Source organism: Lissotriton helveticus, chromosome 5_1 (assembly GCF_964261635.1).
Source record: "Lissotriton helveticus chromosome 5_1, aLisHel1.1, whole genome shotgun sequence".
Taxonomy (NCBI): Eukaryota; Metazoa; Chordata; class Amphibia; order Caudata; family Salamandridae; genus Lissotriton; species Lissotriton helveticus.
Window position 1 is genome coordinate 1,903,406,698 of NC_136065.1, and position 18,397 is coordinate 1,903,425,094.

General features: G+C 47.0%; 1 protein-coding gene across 1 annotated transcript in view; it reads left to right on the plus strand.

The window, feature by feature from the left end:
- Positions 1 to 18,397, plus strand: part of DNAJC7 (DnaJ heat shock protein family (Hsp40) member C7) — a 468,661-nt gene that overhangs the window by 355,430 nt on the left and 94,834 nt on the right. The window contains exon 10 of the mRNA XM_078645431.1: positions 13,771 to 13,844. Coding sequence (XP_078501557.1) covers positions 13,771 to 13,844 — 74 coding nt within the window. The remainder of the gene's footprint in view (positions 1 to 13,770; positions 13,845 to 18,397) is intronic.

An 18,397-nucleotide genomic window follows, 5' to 3' on the forward strand; every position in this document is an offset into this window, starting at 1 on the left:
AGAACCACACACACACACACACACACAGAACCACACACACACACAGAACCACACACACACACAGAACCACACACACACACAGAACCACACACACACACACAGAACCACACACACACACACACACAACCACACACACACACACACACAGAACCACACACACACACAGAACCACACACACACACACACACACACACACAGACACAGACAGAACCACACACACACACAGAACCCCCCACACACAGACAGAACCTGCACGGACACACACAGACAGAACCTGCACGGACACAGACAGAAAAGCAAACACAGAAAGGGCACACCACACAGACTCTCACTAGCAGGCAGGCAAGGGCAACAGAAAAGTACAGGGAAAGAGACAGACGGATACACGAACAACCAGCGCCGGAACACACTGTGCCGGAAGTGGAAGGTCCACTCTCCCCCCTGACCAGCATCCCGGAAGCAGACGGCTCCTCCAATACTGTCTGTGTCCCCCTGCCCCTGTGGCAGCAGCGGCGCCATCCTAAATCACATATGTGACCATTTCTGGGAGGTTTGGATTTCAACCAATAGGAAGCCTACTTGTGCCCGCCTTCTTAGGACTTCTAATAATAACCTTATTGCCCGTGCCAACAAAGGGCTAACTTCAGAATGAGACGTCTGACCTTCCCGGCCTCTTTATCATATTTTAGATCCGGAGACCAGAACGCCTTGAATAGTTTGCTCAACCAACACGTTGACATGCTTGCTGCAGTCTGACATCACCTTCTCTCGTCATCACAATGCCAGCCTTTGAACCCCGTCGAGTCTGCGTGCGTGACACCTCAACCCCCCCCTCCACTTTGTAGACAGAAACCACACATATTCACAGAGACCCACTCAGAAACAACCTCAAGCACACACAGAATCACATACACTGAAACATACTGCCACGCATGCACACCGAGTCAAACACACAGACAAAAACAACGTACACGGAGGGATACCGACACACACATATAGAAACAAAAATGCATGTGCACGGACGCAGACAGAAAAGCAAACACAGAAAGGGCACTGACGTCACCTTCTCTCGTCATCACAATGCCAGCCTTTGGACCCCGTCGAGTCTGCGTGCGTGACACCTCAACCCCCCCCCCTCCACTTTGTAGACAGAAACCACAAATATGCACAGAGACACACTCAGAAACAACCTCAAGCACACACAGAATCATATACACTGAAACATACATCATCTTTCCACAACAAGACAGATCAAGTATAAATAAACATCGTATATGTTTTTTTAAGCTAGTTCACCTTGACGCACCATTTTAACTGTGGAGAATTAGTTCCCTGGTAACCGGCCCAATGTGCTCTTCATGTGCTTAAAATAACCTTGTCCAGCGTACTGTTTAGGGCTTCATAGCAGATAAGGGTTAACATCAAACAAACCAGTGAAAGGGAAGTGCAATTCATAGTTGCGTTCGAGATGGAAACAAGTTGGTGGGGGAAGGAAACGGGCATTCATTTGTTGGCAAATGACTCCCTCTTCTGGAAAACATTCACACAACTATTTTGAGTAGTAAATAAGCCTAGCTGTCTCGCTTTACAAAAGACACTTTGTGGGGAGGGGGAATGCTGACTTATTATCCTGATGTGATGCGCTATTGCAATAGTGGCAAAAACCAACACTTAAACACGTTTCCTTCCTGTCATGAATCCCTTCTATGTCATCATATCACTAATTCGCGTGCTCTAACAACTTTTTGTGCACGGGCCGCCAACCACTGAGGGTGGGTTACTAAAAATGATGGCATTTTCTGCTTGTCTCCGGAAGGGGGTTGGTGGCTAGCCAAGCAGGAACACAGGGTCACCACAGCCCAACATTCAAAACAGATAGTGCCTCCACGTGCCATTTAGGGGGGAAAACGATTTGTAAACACGCCGGGCTATTGCACAAGTAGGGAACGCAAAAGCACAGATTAAAAAAAAAAACAATTGTGCTCCGAAACTCACCCCATCAACTAGTGCATTCTTTAAAACTCTTTTACACACTTTCAGTTGAAAATACAAACAGGCAGTACCCACATACGTGAATTGTAAAATGTTGCTACATGCGCCATAAATCTGTACTCACCACTGCCCTGAGGAAAGCGCTCCACGTTGTCTGTGCTAGTCGAGGGGTGCGTGTCTGCCCTCGCAGCTGCCCAGGTCACCAGCCTGTCTGGGAGCAGTTCCAAACTCCGAGAGGAGGAAGGGATAGCGAAAGCACGCTGCCATGCACGCTGGGTCTTATCCGGGCACACGGACAGCGGGAGGGGGGGGGACGGGCACACGGGCAGCGGGAGGGGGGACGGGCACACGGACAGTGGGAGGGGGGGTGGGAACGGGATACCTGCTAGCAACTCTAATCGCGCAGCCCACCCCTGCAAGGCACACGTTGGAAATGAAACCAACATGCCGATACAAAAAAATAAAAAATAACCGCCCACCGCCGGAATGAAGTCACATAGGGGCGGAGAGGGAAAAAATCGCCAGAAACGCCCACGAATCGCCTCGCAGAATGACGGACGCCTCTCTCCTCCAATGGCTAGCCTCCATTTATGGAGCTAGCCAATGGAACAGAGAGGCGGTGCTTTTGTCCATACTAGTAAACAAAAGTTTTCGCCCTGCGCGAACGCTGCTGTGCAGCGGATCGCGAGGCGAAACCTAAAAAAGGGCGATCGCAGACGTCCCTCTGTCTCAAAGGGGAAAGGGTCTTTACTCACGGTTCTTCCTGGTACGCAAGAAGGACAAGAACGAGTTCAGGCCCATTCTGGATTTGCGACAAGCAAACAAATGGATTCGCAGAGAAAAGTTTTGCATGCTGTCTTTGCACCAGATTTATCCTCAGCTGCAGAGAGAACACTGGCTTTGTGCGATAGATCTGCGAGATGCGTACTTCCATGTGCCCATTGCACGGAAACACCGGAAGTTCCTGCGCTTCCTAGTCGGCACCAATCACTATCAGTACACCGTACTACCGTTTGGATTGAAGTCTGCACCCAGGACTTTTTCGAAATGCATGGCTGTGGTGGTAGCGCACCTGAGAGAGAACAAGGTGTTTGTCTACCCGTACCTGGGCGACTGGTTAATCAAAGCCTCCACCTTCCAGGAAGCGCAATTGCACTTCAACAGGACGGCCGTTCTGTTGAACCAGCTGGGTTTGCACATAAACATGTCCAAGTATGTCCCGACTCCTGTCCAGTGCCTGCAGTACTTGGGAGCCTCCATCCTCCATCAATACGCTGTCAGCAAGCGTGTCTCCTTCGGAGGAGAGACGCTTTTCGATCCTTCGGAAGGCTCAGGCTCTCATAGCTGTTCCATCTACAATAGCGAGGACGGTGTCTTCTCTACTGGGGTCGATGGCCTCTTGCATCTTCCACACGCATGCCTACACATGAGGCCGCTGCAGGAATGTCTGGAAGATCAATGGGACCAGAAGCGGGGGAGCTGGGACGACAAGATCAAGCTGTCCTTTCACGCCCTACAGTCCCTGAAATGGTGGTGTTCAGCGGAGAACATCCTCAAGGGGGTTCCATTCCACAAGGACATTACGAGTCAGACTATCGTCACAGATGCGTCTCTCCTCGGCTGGGGAGCGCATTCAGACCAGCTACAGATTCAGGGAACGTGGTCCCCAGCGGAATCCACGTACCACATCAACTTCCTGGAACACAGAGCGGTTCACTTGGCCCTGAAGGCTTTTCATCCGTCCTTCCAGACCAACTCCTTGCTTGTGCAGACGGATAATAGGACCACAATGTATTACCTCAACAAGCAGGGGGGCTCGAGATCGCGCACCCTGTCACTGGAAGCGCAGGCGATCTGGCACTGGCTGCTAGCCAGAGGACTGACGATAACAGCCACCCAACTGCCAGGTGTGCAGAATGCTCAGGCGGACGCACTCAGCAGGCTCGTGCAAGAAAACCACGAATTGGTTCTGAACGACGAGGTACTAGAAGACATCTTCGGGAGGTGGGGCACTCCAGACGTAGATCTGTTCGCCAACGCCGAAAACAGAAAAGGCCGATACTTCGCCTCTAGGTATTACCAACCGGGGACTCTGGGGAATGCGCTATGGATCAGCTGGTCGAACAGCTTTCTGTACGCTTTTCCACCCATTCCCCTGATTCCGGCGGTGCTCATCAAGCTGTCGCGGTACAGAGCATGGATGATCCTCATTGCTCCGGAGTGGCCCTGGCAGTGGTGGTTCACGGATCTGCTCCACCGGTCTCTTCAGCCTCACATGCAACTGCGGTGTCGGACGGACCTTCTCACGAAGTTCGGGTGACAGATGGTGCACCCCAACCTCTCATCGTTGAGTTTGGCGGCATGGCTCCGGAGATAGTGCAATATGGACACCTTAATCTGCCTGAGGATTGCATGAACATTCTCTGTGGCATCAGTGAGCGTGGCGGCCACTGTATCTCAATATGGTGTCCGTAGGGGCAGTCCCATACTATCTGTATAAATGTGTCATTTGGGCTACGGCAGTGTGGGCAGATATAAATAGTTCGGGTACATTCGCACAAAGCCTGCAGGATGGTGATGATGATGATGATGACGATGATGACGATGATGGTGATAATGGAGATGATGATGATGGTGGTGATGGTGGCGATGGAGATGATGGTGGCGATGGAGATGATGGTGGCGATGGAGATGATGGTGGTGATGGAGATGATGGTGGCGATGGAGATGATGGTGGCGATGGAGATGATGGTGGCGATGGAGATGGCGATGGTGATGGCGATGGAGATGATGGTGGCGATGGAGCTGGTGATGGCGATGGAGATGATGGTGGCGATGGAGATGATGGTGGCGATGGAGATGATGGTGGCGATGGAGATGATGGTGGCGATGGAGATGATGGTGGCGATGGAGATGATGGTGGCGATGGAGATGATGGTGGCGATGGAGATGATGGTGGCGATGGAGATGATGGTGGCGATGGAGATGATGGTGGCGATGGAGATGATGGTGGCGATGGAGATGATGGTGGCGATGGAGATGATGGTGGCGATGGAGATGATGGTGGCGATGGAGATGATGGTGGCGATGGAGATGATGGTGGCGATGGAGATGATGGTGGCGATGGAGATGATGGTGGCGGTGGAGATGATGGTGGCGGTGGAGATGATGGTGGCGGTGGCGATGATGGTGGCGGTGGCGATGGAGATGATGGTGGCGATGGAGATGATGGTGGCGATGGAGATGATGGTGGCGGTAGAGATGATGGTGGCGGTGGAGATGATGGTGGCGGTGGAGATGATGGTGGCGATGGAGATGATGGTGGCGATGGAGATGGTGATGGCGATGGAGATGATGGTGGCGATGGAGCTGGTGATGGCGATGGAGATGATGGTGGCGATGGAGATGATGGTGGCGATGGAGATGATGGTGGCGATGGAGATGATGGTGGCGATGGAGATGATGGTGGCGATGGAGATGATGGTGGCGATGGAGATGATGGTGGCGATGGAGATGATGGTGGCGATGGAGATGATGGTGGCGGTGGAGATGATGGTGGCGGTGGAGATGATGGTGGCGGTGGCGATGGAGATGATGGTGGCGATGGAGATGATGGTGGCGGTGGAGATGATGGTGGCGGTGGAGATGATGGTGGCGGTGGAGATGATGGTGGCGGTGGAGATGATGGTGGCGGTGGAGATGATGGTGGCGGTGGAGATGATGGTGGCGGTGGAGATGATGGTGGCGGTGGAGATGATGGTGGCGGTGGAGATGATGGTGGCGGTGGAGATGGTGGTGGAGATGATGGTGGAGATGGTGGTGGCGGTGGAGATGGTGGTGGCGGTGGAGATGGTGGTGGCGGTGGAGATGGTGGTGGCGGTGGAGATGGTGGTGGCGGTGGAGATGGTGGTGGCGGTGGAGATGGTGGTGGCGGTGGAGATGGTGGTGGCGGTGGAGATGGTGGTGGCGGTGGAGATGATGGTGGCGGTGGAGATGATGGTGGCGGTGGAGATGGTGGTGGAGATGATGGTGGTGGCGGTGGAGATGGTGGTGGCGGTGGAGATGGTGGTGGCGGTGGAGATGATGGTGGCGGTGGAGATGATGGTGGCGGTGGAGATGATGGTGGCGGTGGAGATGATGGTGGCGGTGGAGATGATGGTGGCGGTGGAGATGATGGTGGCGGAGGAGATGATGGTGGCGGTGGAGATGATGGTGGCGGAGGAGATGATGGTGGCGGAGATGATGGTGGCGGTGGAGATGATGGTGGCGGTGGAGATGATGGTGGCGGTGGAGATGATGGTGGCGGTGGAGATGATGGTGGCGGTGGAGATGATGGTGGCGGTGGAGATGATGGTGGCGGTGGAGATGATGGTGGCGGTGGAGATGATGGTGGCGGTGGAGATGATGGTGGCGGTGGAGATGATGGTGGCGGTGGAGATGATGGTGGCGGTGGAGATGATGGTGGCGATGGAGCTGATGGTGGCGATGGCGATGGCGATGGCGATGGAGCTGGTGATGGCGATGGAGCTGGTGATGGCGCTGGTGATGGCGCTGGCGGTGATGATGGCGCTGGCGGTGATGATGGCGCTGGCGGTGATGATGGCGGTGATGATGGCGCTGGCGGTGATGATGGCGCAGGCGGTGATGATGGCGCAGGCGGTGCTGGCGCTGATGACGATGATGGAGCTGATGACGATGATGGAGCTGATGACGATGATGGAGCTGATGACGATGATGGAGCTGATGACGATGATGGAGCTGATGACGATGATGGAGCTGATGACGATGATGGAGCTGATGACGATGATGGAGCTGATGACGATGATGGAGCTGATGACGATGATGGAGCTGATGACGATGATGGAGCTGATGACGATGATGGAGCTGATGACGATGATGGAGCTGATGACGATGATGGCGATGATGGAGATGATGGAGATGATGGCGATGATGGAGATGATGGGGAGGATGGAGAGGATGGAGTAGATGGGATGCAGAAGATGATGAAGATGATTTATTATTATAATAATATTTAGCCTAGCGTTTAATGAGATAATCTTTGGAACCTCCAGGCGATGTACCCATTGCTTATCCGTCAGCTACATTGAGAGGGCTTCGTCCCAGTATCGTGTAAGTGCTAAGGGCGGTGTTGTATAGCATTGTGATGACTTGTTTGCCTGTGCTGTGTGTAAGTAAGTTTCGAAGTGTTGTGGATACTGTTGGTTTCTCGTGTATCATGCCCCGTGTTTTAAATTGATGATGAGTAAGAGAGGCATACAACAGAAAAGAGCCCGGTGGTATCTCATAATCGTCCATCAGGGCGTCAAACGTGGTTAGTTTCGAATCTGCTAATAGGTCTCCCCATGTGTTGAGGCCTACACAGGACCATTCCATCAACCCTGGATGTGGGCCCAGTGACGACAGCCAGGTAGCACCCAAAGCGGTTATTCAGGGGCATAAGATGGAGAGGGCTGCATCTTTCGTAGATAACTGTGCCAGCAGGCATGGGCAGTGGACATCAGAACTTATTCAGTCTCTTCGAGAACACCGTCTCTGTGCCAAGCAGCCACTTCTACACTGATTACTGGCGTGTTCCCAAAGCCTTGCTCCCTAATTCTGTGATATTTTTTCCAGCCAGTCCATCGGCCATTACAGCTGTGCATCTGCATAATATTCTTAGTTAGGGGCTCCCAAGCCCCCTTCAGAGAGTAGGTCATAGATTTTGGAGAGGGAATATCTTGCTCTGTGTTTGCCCCAAATTAGAGATGCCTGCAGTGAGTTGAGCTCCCAAAACATTTTGCAGGTGAGCAGAAAAGGAAGGACGGCAAAAAAGTAAAGCAGTCTGGGCAACAACAGCATCTTGTAAATTGCTATGTGCCCCATAGGAGAGAGTGGCAGTTACATCCAAAATGGCAGGGAGGCTCTTGTGTTGGTTATCACCCTGCCCAAATTTTCATGTATGGTGTCAGGTTCTGAGTGATAGATCTGCACTCCTAGGTACTTAAAGGTATCACAGGACCAAGGGAATGGTGCGGGTGGTAGCGAGCTCCTCTGTTCCGGAGTCAGCAGTTGCATAGGGAATAAGATCGATTGATCCCAGTTCACTTGCAGCCCTTAAATGCTCTCGAAACTAACCAGTAGTTCTATCAATCCAGACAGAACCGTCCTAGCGCCATGTAGATAAATCAGCGCATCGTCTGTATAAGGCGAGATCATATGCTACTGGTTATATACCAATACACCCAGTCCAAGGCCTTGCCGTAGCGCGCAGGCTAGGGTCCCCATAGCCTGAGCAAAAATAATGTGTGACAGGTGGCAAGCCTGCGGTGTGCCCCTGATAAATAAGTCTGATACTGTGTTGCCAATCCTAACACATGCTGTGGGGTGTTGTATAGCAGTGTAATTACGGTTTTTATGGGGTGTTATTTGAAAGGACTGGCGCGTCGACACTCTCAAATCAGTTGGCTGCTATTAGAGCATATCGATGTCCTGAAGAAGATGTTTTAAAGATTGTGCATTTAACAGCAAGTGCTTTTCTACCGGGTATGAACCAGTTTTGATCGAAGTGTACTAGAAATTGGGTTACTTCTATCGGTCTGTTGGCCAGCTCCCTGCCTAGAATTTTGTAATCTGAATTTAGAAGCACTAGGCAGATAGTATGAGCTTAGTGGTAGCCTATCTCTGCCCGGCTTGGGAAGCACCACCAGGAGACATCGGCTAAAGTTATGCTCACCTTGATGTTTCCGACAACCTCACAGATATAAGACAATGAAAATATATTCTGTGACCTGCCAGAGGCCTTAATACATCACCAGACACTACCCTAATTCCTCCCTCAGGCTCCTCTACAGAAGAATCTGCCTCTTTTCCCATTCTCATCAGGTGAACAGACTACCCTTATTGGAAGTAAAGACAAACGCTGCCAGGGCAAACCTGTCTAAAACCTCTTCCGTTCAAGAAGGTATTGACCGGCACATTTTTGAGCACCTATGGAAAGCCAGGATCCTGTCCTCCCATCAACCGCCAAATAGCCATGAAAGCAAAGACCGGCTCTGAAGGACTGATTTTTCCACTTGCAACACCCAATGCCTGAGAGGCTGGTAGTTCAGTCCTCCAACAGCTGGCTGAATCGCAAAACATTTCCGACCACCCCACCAGACAGACTGGAAACGCATGGAAGCTTTTGGAAAAGGCATGTTCTTGTCTGTTAATCTTGCCCTCGGGTCCATAAACTCAAATAGCCTCCTCGGACATTATTGGCATGCATTGTGGGACACTGGGCTTTAATCTTTCCTGCAAATCTGGATGACCTCGGGTCAACCTTCAAGAGGTTATTCACAATGGCTAGAATACAGCAAAATACAAAACCAGATCAGGCCTTCACACCACTGACTGACTGACTGAGTAGGGCAGTTGGTGCCAGCATGACACTTTGCCTGCATATGCTTCACAGCATTTCTCGAATGACAATCACTAATAAAAATGCCCATGACAACACACGTCTTTTCTGAAACTAGGCCAAAACTGTGTTAGAGCACTTCAAGCAGGGCAGCAAGCCCCCTCCCTAGCCCTGGCACCTCTCACACAGAAGTTACCCTGCAGGATCAACTCCTTTTGAAAATTCTAAGGGGTTTAGAGCAGGAGAAACGTCAGGCCTTGCTTTAGCAACAAGAAGCTTTCCCAATCCTTTCAAAGCCGAAATCAAGGATCCAGCTAACAACATCCAGGCGCAACGAACTCCCAATTTCCACTCACTACTGCAAAACCTATTAAGCTTGCCCTCTGCAGCACATAATTTTCGGGTACAAGGCCAGATAAGGTATTACCTCCACGGATGGCAAGGCATCACATCTTACAAAATGGTGCCTCAAATTGTCCAATATGACTACATCCTACCCTTCCATTCCTCTCCTCCAAATATGCCACCTACACTACAATGGTGTCCGGAGAATCTGTTGTCCATTCTTCGACACAAAGTTCACGTTCTCCTGGAGAAGGGAGCTATAGAGATGGTGCCAGCACCAGAAGTTTATACTGGTTGCTTCTCCTCTTACTTTCTAGTGCCAAAGGAGGACAGAGGACATTAAGATGGGTGTACTCAGCCTACTTTTCCTAGCAGATCACAAATGGCGACTACACTCAACATTTCGCCTGCACAACTTGCACCTCAATGCTTGCAGATTGAGCAGCGACAGTCAATGGCTTTCAGTCTCCCTCCCAAAGTGGTGAATGTGATTTTGGCATCCAGGCGTCCCACTAAGAGAATCTATGCGGGATGCTGACAGAAGTTTGTTTTCTGGTCCCTGCATATCCTATCCTTACAGGCCCAATTGTCGGATGTTCTCCTTTTCTACTGGTCTCTAGCCCAGCAAGGCCTTGTTATGGCAACAGTTAAAGGTTTTTTGTTGGTCTCTTCAGCTTTTATATGATTGCCTCTCTGTTTAAATCACCTGTTGCATTGTTTGAAAAGTCTGATCCGTATGTTCGTTCCAAAACCTATTTGTGATGCACTGGTAAGACCTCGGTGAGTCTCTCACATTCTTGATGTGCACTCCAATTGAGCCAGTGTACAGTTGTCCTCTAAGGTTGCTCACATTTAAAACTGTGTTCCTCCTTGAGTTCCTGTCTGCTTGTCTTCTGAATGAGACTTTCTCTCCACTACTTCCTCCACTACCAAGGACCAAGGCTGCCTCCCTCCCAAAAGTTGTAATGTTTTCCCACATTGGGCAGTGTATCACCCTGCTGTCATTCTTTCGTCCTTTTCATCCATCAATGGTGGAAGAAAGGCTCCTATGTTTTGACCCGGAGAGAGCTATGAGCGTCTACATACATTGCATCAAGGATCTCTGGGTGGTCAAGCAGCTCCATTTTGTTTGTTTTTTTACATATTTTTATTGGCATTTGTATTCGAAGACATTTGTATACATAAACAACTCAATTATTTACTTTATATTTCTTAATCATCACCAAGGCATTTCCACATATATTCTAGCCTGGTAACACATTTTAATATTCACCATCGTTGTTCTGGGTTTACCTTCACACTCCCTCCGCAGACCCGGGCTCAGTAATGCCCTAATCGATTCCAACTTTTTATTATAAAACATAAACAATTAACAAAACTTCGTGCAGAGGAGGGTCGTGGAGCATCCAAATCTGGGGGTGCACCTTTGCGCATTAGTTGCTTTAAACGCCATATAGTGCATGTCTCCCAGGGTGGGTCTTCCTTCTCTTTCTAATCTCCATCTGGGCGCATAGCCGCTTCTCAACCAGAGGTCTGTATTTTCCGTTAGTGTTTATCTGCGCACGTCAGTCCCTGCCGAAAGTTTGCCGTCTATTATGATAAAACTTGGGTCACCCACTATCCCTTCCAGTCTCCTCTCCTGTATCCTGGTTTTGTTCTGGATTCTCCCAGACTGCCAGAGCCTCCTTCCAAAGATCCGCTATAGGCCGCTTCCGAATGCCCCTCGATTCCTCCCAGCTGAGGGCTCTACACTCCGGTCCAGCTCAACTAATGACGTCTCGATTCCAGCTGGTTACCTGTGGCCCCGAAGAGGACTTCCACTCTAGGGCTATCCTTCGCTTGGCCAGTCCCAAGCCAAATCAATTAATCTATTCTGCACCTTCCGTTTAGTTGGTCGTGGAAAAAGTCCTAATAAGTAGGTCTCTATAGTGGGGGTTCAATCGTCAGGGCAAACAATAGAGGCGAGGGGGCACCCTTATCGGGTTCCTCGCAGTATGGGGCATGGGATGACAGTCTTCCCCGTCCGAACCCTCGCCGTGGGGATGAATAAAGAAGTGCCAACCATTTCACCCAACCCTGCCCCAGGACTAGCCATATCATTGCCTCAAGAAGCCGAAAGTTTGCCGTCTATTATGTTAAAACGTGGGTCACCCACTATCACTTCCATTCTCCTCTCCTGTATCCTGGTCTTGTTCTGGATTTTCCAGACAAGCCAACCGTGTCAAAGGCCTTCTCTAAATTGACCGAAAGCACAGCAGCCGAGGGCAGAGATTTTGTCTCTTCATGGAGAAGAACAGAGAACAGCCTGCATAGGTTATAGGAGGGAATTAAACCGTTTTTGTCTGAGTGTATGATGGAGTGCATATGCGGGAGCAATCTGAGCGCTAGTATTTTGCTAAGAATCTTGAAATCTAAATTAAACATAGACAGTGGTCTATACTCTGTGACTGGAGCACTGTTCTCTTTGGTTTTGGAGAGGGGATCACCAATGCGCTCTGAGTGGATTCAGGAAGACCTTCGAGGTGCACGGATTCCGCGTATGGTCAAGCTGCTCCTTTTAGAGTTTTCTGGAGCAAAGAAGGGAAGAGCAGTGTAGGTCTTGGTCATCTTCCAGTCTGCTACGTGGGCATCAGTTCATACATTTATGAAGCATTATTGTCTGAATCGCCGGGTCCAGAAGGAAGGGCACTTTTAACGTTCAGTCCGGCAGGATTTCCTGGTCTGAGCCATTCCACAGACATACCACCTGGGGAGGGATTGCTTTGGTTTCTGTTCACTTGGGGAGGAATCGGTGGTTAGAAGTTTCCAGCTTAAAACACTTAGGTAACGCTCTTTCTCTTGGATACTTTATCTAACCACAGTTTGCTCATTGACCTACCGTTGTTCTGTGGTATGAAGTCCTTTGATCCTTGTTAAAAAAAGATTCCAATTAGATATCTTCACACTGTCACAATCTGATTACTAAGGGTGTCTGACGGTGCAGACACATATCAGAATGAAAACAACATCACCAGGTGGTATATTGTGGCCTGATGACACTTTCAGGGCGGGACAGACCTGACAGAACTGCACAACGCCACCCACAGGCGAGAGGGAATTGATTTTAAAAATCTCCAGTCTGGTACATGGGGGTATTCACAAGATGAGAAATCTGCAATTAGAGTATCCACCCGAAAGAGCATTGCCAAAGGTAAGTTACTTGTTCATCTGCCATCATGTTGGTAGTAACAATTTACTGGCTGACTCCAGGACTCCACATACGCTAACCCTGAAGATGCATTTATTTTGTTCAGATGATTCACCTGTAACCCAGTTCGCTGAAGTGGGGCTGGCATCCCAGCGCTCAGCAAAACGGCATTCTTCAATGATTGCAGAAGCCATGAAAGTTAGCTTGTGGAATGGATTGATAGCGGATATAATTGAGAATTTGCATTGTTGAACTGGCCCTGTCCATTTCAGAAGTCTGCATTTTGTTATTTGGAAATTACCCCTAACGTGCTCTGTTTGTGCAGTAGAGGGACTATGTCCTTTTGGTGCAGGTCTCTGGTTATAAAGGGGGTGTTTTAGTATAACCTGTAAATCTATGCAGTGTATGTTTGGTTATATGCCATAATGAAAATAGTAGCTCCGTCAAAGCTTAATTATCTTAACTGTTTTCAGAACATAGGGACGTCAGCCCATCCATATCCCAAAACAATTGTCACCTGATCATTGCTTCTGGTTAACTGGGCTGGCACCCTGAAAATCAACATTGGAGAAGAGACGGGATACAGTGGTTCTTTTTATTCTGTGATCTGCAACATTTTGCAACTTCTGAAAGTGATTGATAGAGACGACAGATATATACATATATCATACGTCTCTTCTCTCGGTGTTTGTGTAAATTGTCGTCTTGAATATTTTGATGTTCCCTTCTCTAGAATGGCAGATGACTGGATTTTCGAGTTTAATTGTACATACTACGCCTGGGTTTTATCTTTCATGTCTCAATGCTCTTTAAAAACTCACTCTTCCCCCGTTTTTCCCCTGTATAGCTACACGGACACAGAGCAGTATGAAGAAGCTGTAAGGGACTATGAAAAGGTTTACCAGTCAGAAAAAACAAAAGGTAAATTATGTGAGCCTTTGCACGTTTGCTTGTATTTTCTCTAAAGGCCACTAGAGTGGAGTAGAGTACAACCTTTAGTAACATTCCTTTTCTGAGTCTGACTACATTGGAGGGTTTCATGTTTAGCTTTTCCCACATGCTGCATTAGTTCATACCTTGTTGTCAGACAGAAAAAAGGCATGTTGTGTTTTATTAGTGTAGCACTACGTAAGGCACTAGCACGCTTGTAATCATCATTACTCGAAGTATTTAGGTTAATCTTTGCCCCTGAGACATATGCAGGGCCACTGGAATTATGGGGCAGGTATGGGCCAAATTATGTGGCACATTTTGTGATAGTATTACTTCATTATTTCGTCATATTTACGCTTTTTAGCACTGGCTGTGCATTGGTTGCATCTCACCAGTTTAACACCACAATATATCAATAAGCAACAGAAAGGTGACACGCCAACCTTTGAAAAGGTCATTCCACTGTGCAGCAACATGTGTCTCTGGGTTTTTAGTAACTTTTGTACCCTTTGAGCTAGAAACAAAATCTTTTTTTCTTTTTTGTTAAAGTCTGCACACGATGGATTGTGTGGCAAGTACCGCATATCTATAACTATGTAAAAAACCCAGTGGTCGCTTAATTGCATAATTCCCGTGGCCTATGACATATGTCGTCACATGCTCAAATCCAAGACAAGCCAAGACCTGTGTCTTCCATCCATCCAAAGTTAGTAGATTGAATACCCTAATGTTGGATGATAGTAAAATCTGTTATTTACAGTGCTCGGCATCATGTAAGCTGGCATTCTCCAGGAAGGAGTGGGGGGGCTTTTCATGGACAAGAAATAATTACCTTTAGTTGAAAGGAAGCATTTTCTTGAAAGTAGGCTTGGCTTCCTTTGTTCTGAGGAACCGGTGGATTTGCGGGGCAAGGTGTTGACTTGTCCCAAGTTTAAGGACTCTTCTCATAAAATAAAGACTGTGACAAAGAAGATGGACATTTTCCAATGAGGTTTCTGCAATGTTGCACTGGATTAGCAAATCTGGGTTTGACTATGTGGAAAAGAACACGTTAACATTGTTTCCATAGCTGAGATTATTAGGTGCTGTGCTTGACAAGATCTTGTGAAAGTTGCAACACAAATTTCCAGTGGTATATCTAATGCAGCATGGTAGTTAGACTATAATGTAGATGGTAGGTGAGGCTTTGTGCATTCCTGTTTAGAAGCATTTAGACATACCTGCTTGTTCGCAGTTGGTTTTATATGAACTATGCAGCAAGAGAACCTGCCTATCACAGACTGTCTCATTTTGCTCTTATGCCTCTATGAGAAATCCAGTTTTTCACCTGCCTATTTTAGTATTTATGTAACAGAAGGCAATGGTTGGCTCTGTCTTAGGTTAACTTTCATGTCTAGTATTTTGTATTTATCTATTTTGCATTAATGTGATTCATTTGTAATTTTAAGTGAAAAGCTGACATATTTGTCTTGTTTAATGTAGTCTGTGATTCTTTTCCTTTGTTCTCTAGAATGTTGTTGGGCTGCTTGTTTTAATCGTACATGGGGTTTCTGATTAACAGTTTATTTAATGTGCTTTAGACGTTCTTTGTTTCAGTAGTTTGAGTGTGGCACGTTTACCCTAATTTTGCTTTTTTGCACGCTCTAAAGACAAAATCAAAGTAGCCCTACCAGTAGGAACTTCAGACACAAGCTATTGTTTGGCTGTTTGCTCATTCAGTGCATGTCCACATTCACACAGCTTCTTCTCATTGTGCTTTTAACAATGGCTCTTTCTCTATTCAGATCTTTCACTTTTGATTGGTGTTATGCAGTCATCTCTCAAAATTACATGAAGAGCCTCTCTTTCTCCCCACACAATGGACGTGGTCTTAGATTCTGAAAGCAATAACAGCTTTCTGTCTGTACAGTGTGCTTGTGTGTGACATGATTTGCCTCTCCATCGTTATTTTGAAGTGTCTGTGTAACTGTTCAAAAATTGTTTTTTTTCCTTTGTAAAAATGACAAAATAGGGTCTCACTGTGCTCATATTAGTATTTTCCTCCCAGAGATGTACGAAGTCTAGCTAAAATGTAGAAACTTAATGCCTCCCTAGATAGGTGTGCAACACTGTATTGTAGGTCTCCTGAGCAGGCATGTCTGGCCAGTTTATGCGTAAACCCAAACATTTTAGCTAAACATTTGGTGTGGTAGCTTTCTGGGGGCAGTGGTAATCTAGCTCATACTATACTTGAAAACTAAAAGCCTGAATATCTCCTATTTTATGTAGGGGGAGGGAGAGGAGTAAAAAAAAAAGGTAGTAAACCTTTGTCTTCTCCTACTATATATCCACTGCATGACCTCGCGGCAATTTAGGAAAGAGATAGACATTCCTCTATAAAGAACACTACCTCACAATGAAGTAACATTGTGCTTCCTTGCTCAGAACCCAGTTACCTCTCCAGTCACTTGATTCTATCTTTGCCTTCAAATGCACAACGTTCTGCTGCCGCTAAGATTGTGCTTTATAGATACCGCATACATACATCTTATAGCAATCCAGATGACTGAGAAAAACTAAGACCTTCCCATGACTATCAATTTCTATCAACCACTTAAAATGTAATGTTCATCTTAAAGTAGTTATGAATGTAGAGGGGGACCTTCTTCAAATCTCAGTTTAGCTAAAAGTTCATACTTCTCTAGTGGGTTCATCATTATATCAAAGAAAGATACAACTTACATCATACAGATACTGCCCTTTGTCCTGTCTCCATCTTTCCAAGTTAATTGGGAATTAGTGTCACCAGCAAAAATAATCAGGGAAGCCTGAACGTCACTTTTAGGTAAGAGGGGTTCATTGCTGGGCATTTGCTGTGGCAGGAAGAGCGTATTCTTCCCATTCCAGACCCTCTACTTGAACTATGAGGTGGAGGTTTGTTGATAATTATACAAGTATGTCTGAATTGAAAAAAATCAAGTCAGAAGTCATGGGGTCTGGTGAGACTAGAGGACCTGTTGACTCCTGGCCCCTTCTTTGAAAGTAACACTGAGTGGCCGCTTAGTAGGCGGAGTATGACTTCATACTTGGCCCTTGTACCAATACATCATTAGTTTGACCTGTGCTTCATAACAGAGGTGCTGAAAAACCACATCCCTTCATCATATTTCAAACGGGTAAAGAGCTAGTTGATACTTATATCTTGGTACTGACCTTAACTAAGTTGATGTTGCAAAGAGCATTCTGACGCACTCTTTTTGTCCAGTTTCGTATTAATCATTTGAAGGATATTGTTATATTGTTACTGGGTCCAATTTCTACTCTGCAGATTGTATTTCAATCTTTTGGGGCTTCAATTGGCAAAAAGAGCAAACTTTAAGTGCTTGTGCATTTGCCATCGAACAACTCAAACATGGCTGTTTGCAACTTAAAGGTAGCTTGTGAATATGCTCACCAACATCCTGTATTGTACTTGGCTACTCTTAGTGGTCAGTGTTCATTCTATATGAGTATTTTTATGAATAATTTATTCTGCTCCTTCTGGGCCACAGATTCCTGCAAATCATAAGATTATTGGAGAAGAACTGTTCTCAAAGGAAAAAGAATGCTTGAATTTGTGACTACTTTCAATGCCAACTTCTAGGTCTCCTCTTTTAAAGGTTGGCTTCTTTTGTTTCAGGACACCCCATACTCCGTACATCAGCCTTCTGTAACGGGCTAGTTGATTTGTGCGTGGTTTAGACACTCTCAGAATAGTCTACCTCCTATGCTTGCATGTGAAATATAGACCACCTAAAAAGCAATTGTTTTCTCTGGAAGTTTTCCAACACATTCCCCAGGGGCAAGTGTAGCCGTTTGATAACTGAAAGTATTTGCCTAAGTAATAATATATCTTAGACTAGGTGCAGAAGGCAAGGCAAATCGAGGTAAGATATTTAGCCAGACACGTTGTTTTTGTTGTTTATTGAATGCAGCTTCTTTTATAGATTGGTACAACTTCAAAAGCAGGAAATGTCTGGAATTAATTTCTTGATTGTGAGGCAGGATTGATTTCCTACTCATCAGGATATAAGTAGGTGGGTTTAGTACAGCTAAGGATTAATAGGTATTTGGTATCTACAGTGTCTACAATCATCAATAGCTCTGTAAGATCAGGCCAGCTTGAGGTTGCACAACATCTATTCGCTGTTGTATGCAATGTAAGCTAGTGTATTTACCTTCTAGTAAGAACTTTATCAGAGTCAATTAAAATTTTAGAAATGTGTAAAGTGACTGTGGTGATGGCCAAATCGTTAATTGTGTCCAGTTCAGCATCTTACAATCTGCGTCTTTCTCCCTTCTCAAGCTTGTAACACTTTTAAAATTAGAGAGCTGTCTAAGTGGAATGAGAGAACCTATAATACGAAATAACAAACAAAATACGGGTTTCGATCTAAATACAAAACCTTGGCTTCTTTAGCATCAGATTCTTTCAAAGTCAGGCTGATTTGCCCCTGTGATTGTAAGATTCTCCATTAACAATCTTAGACAATGCTTCAGTGGTATGAGGGTGATTACGGCGC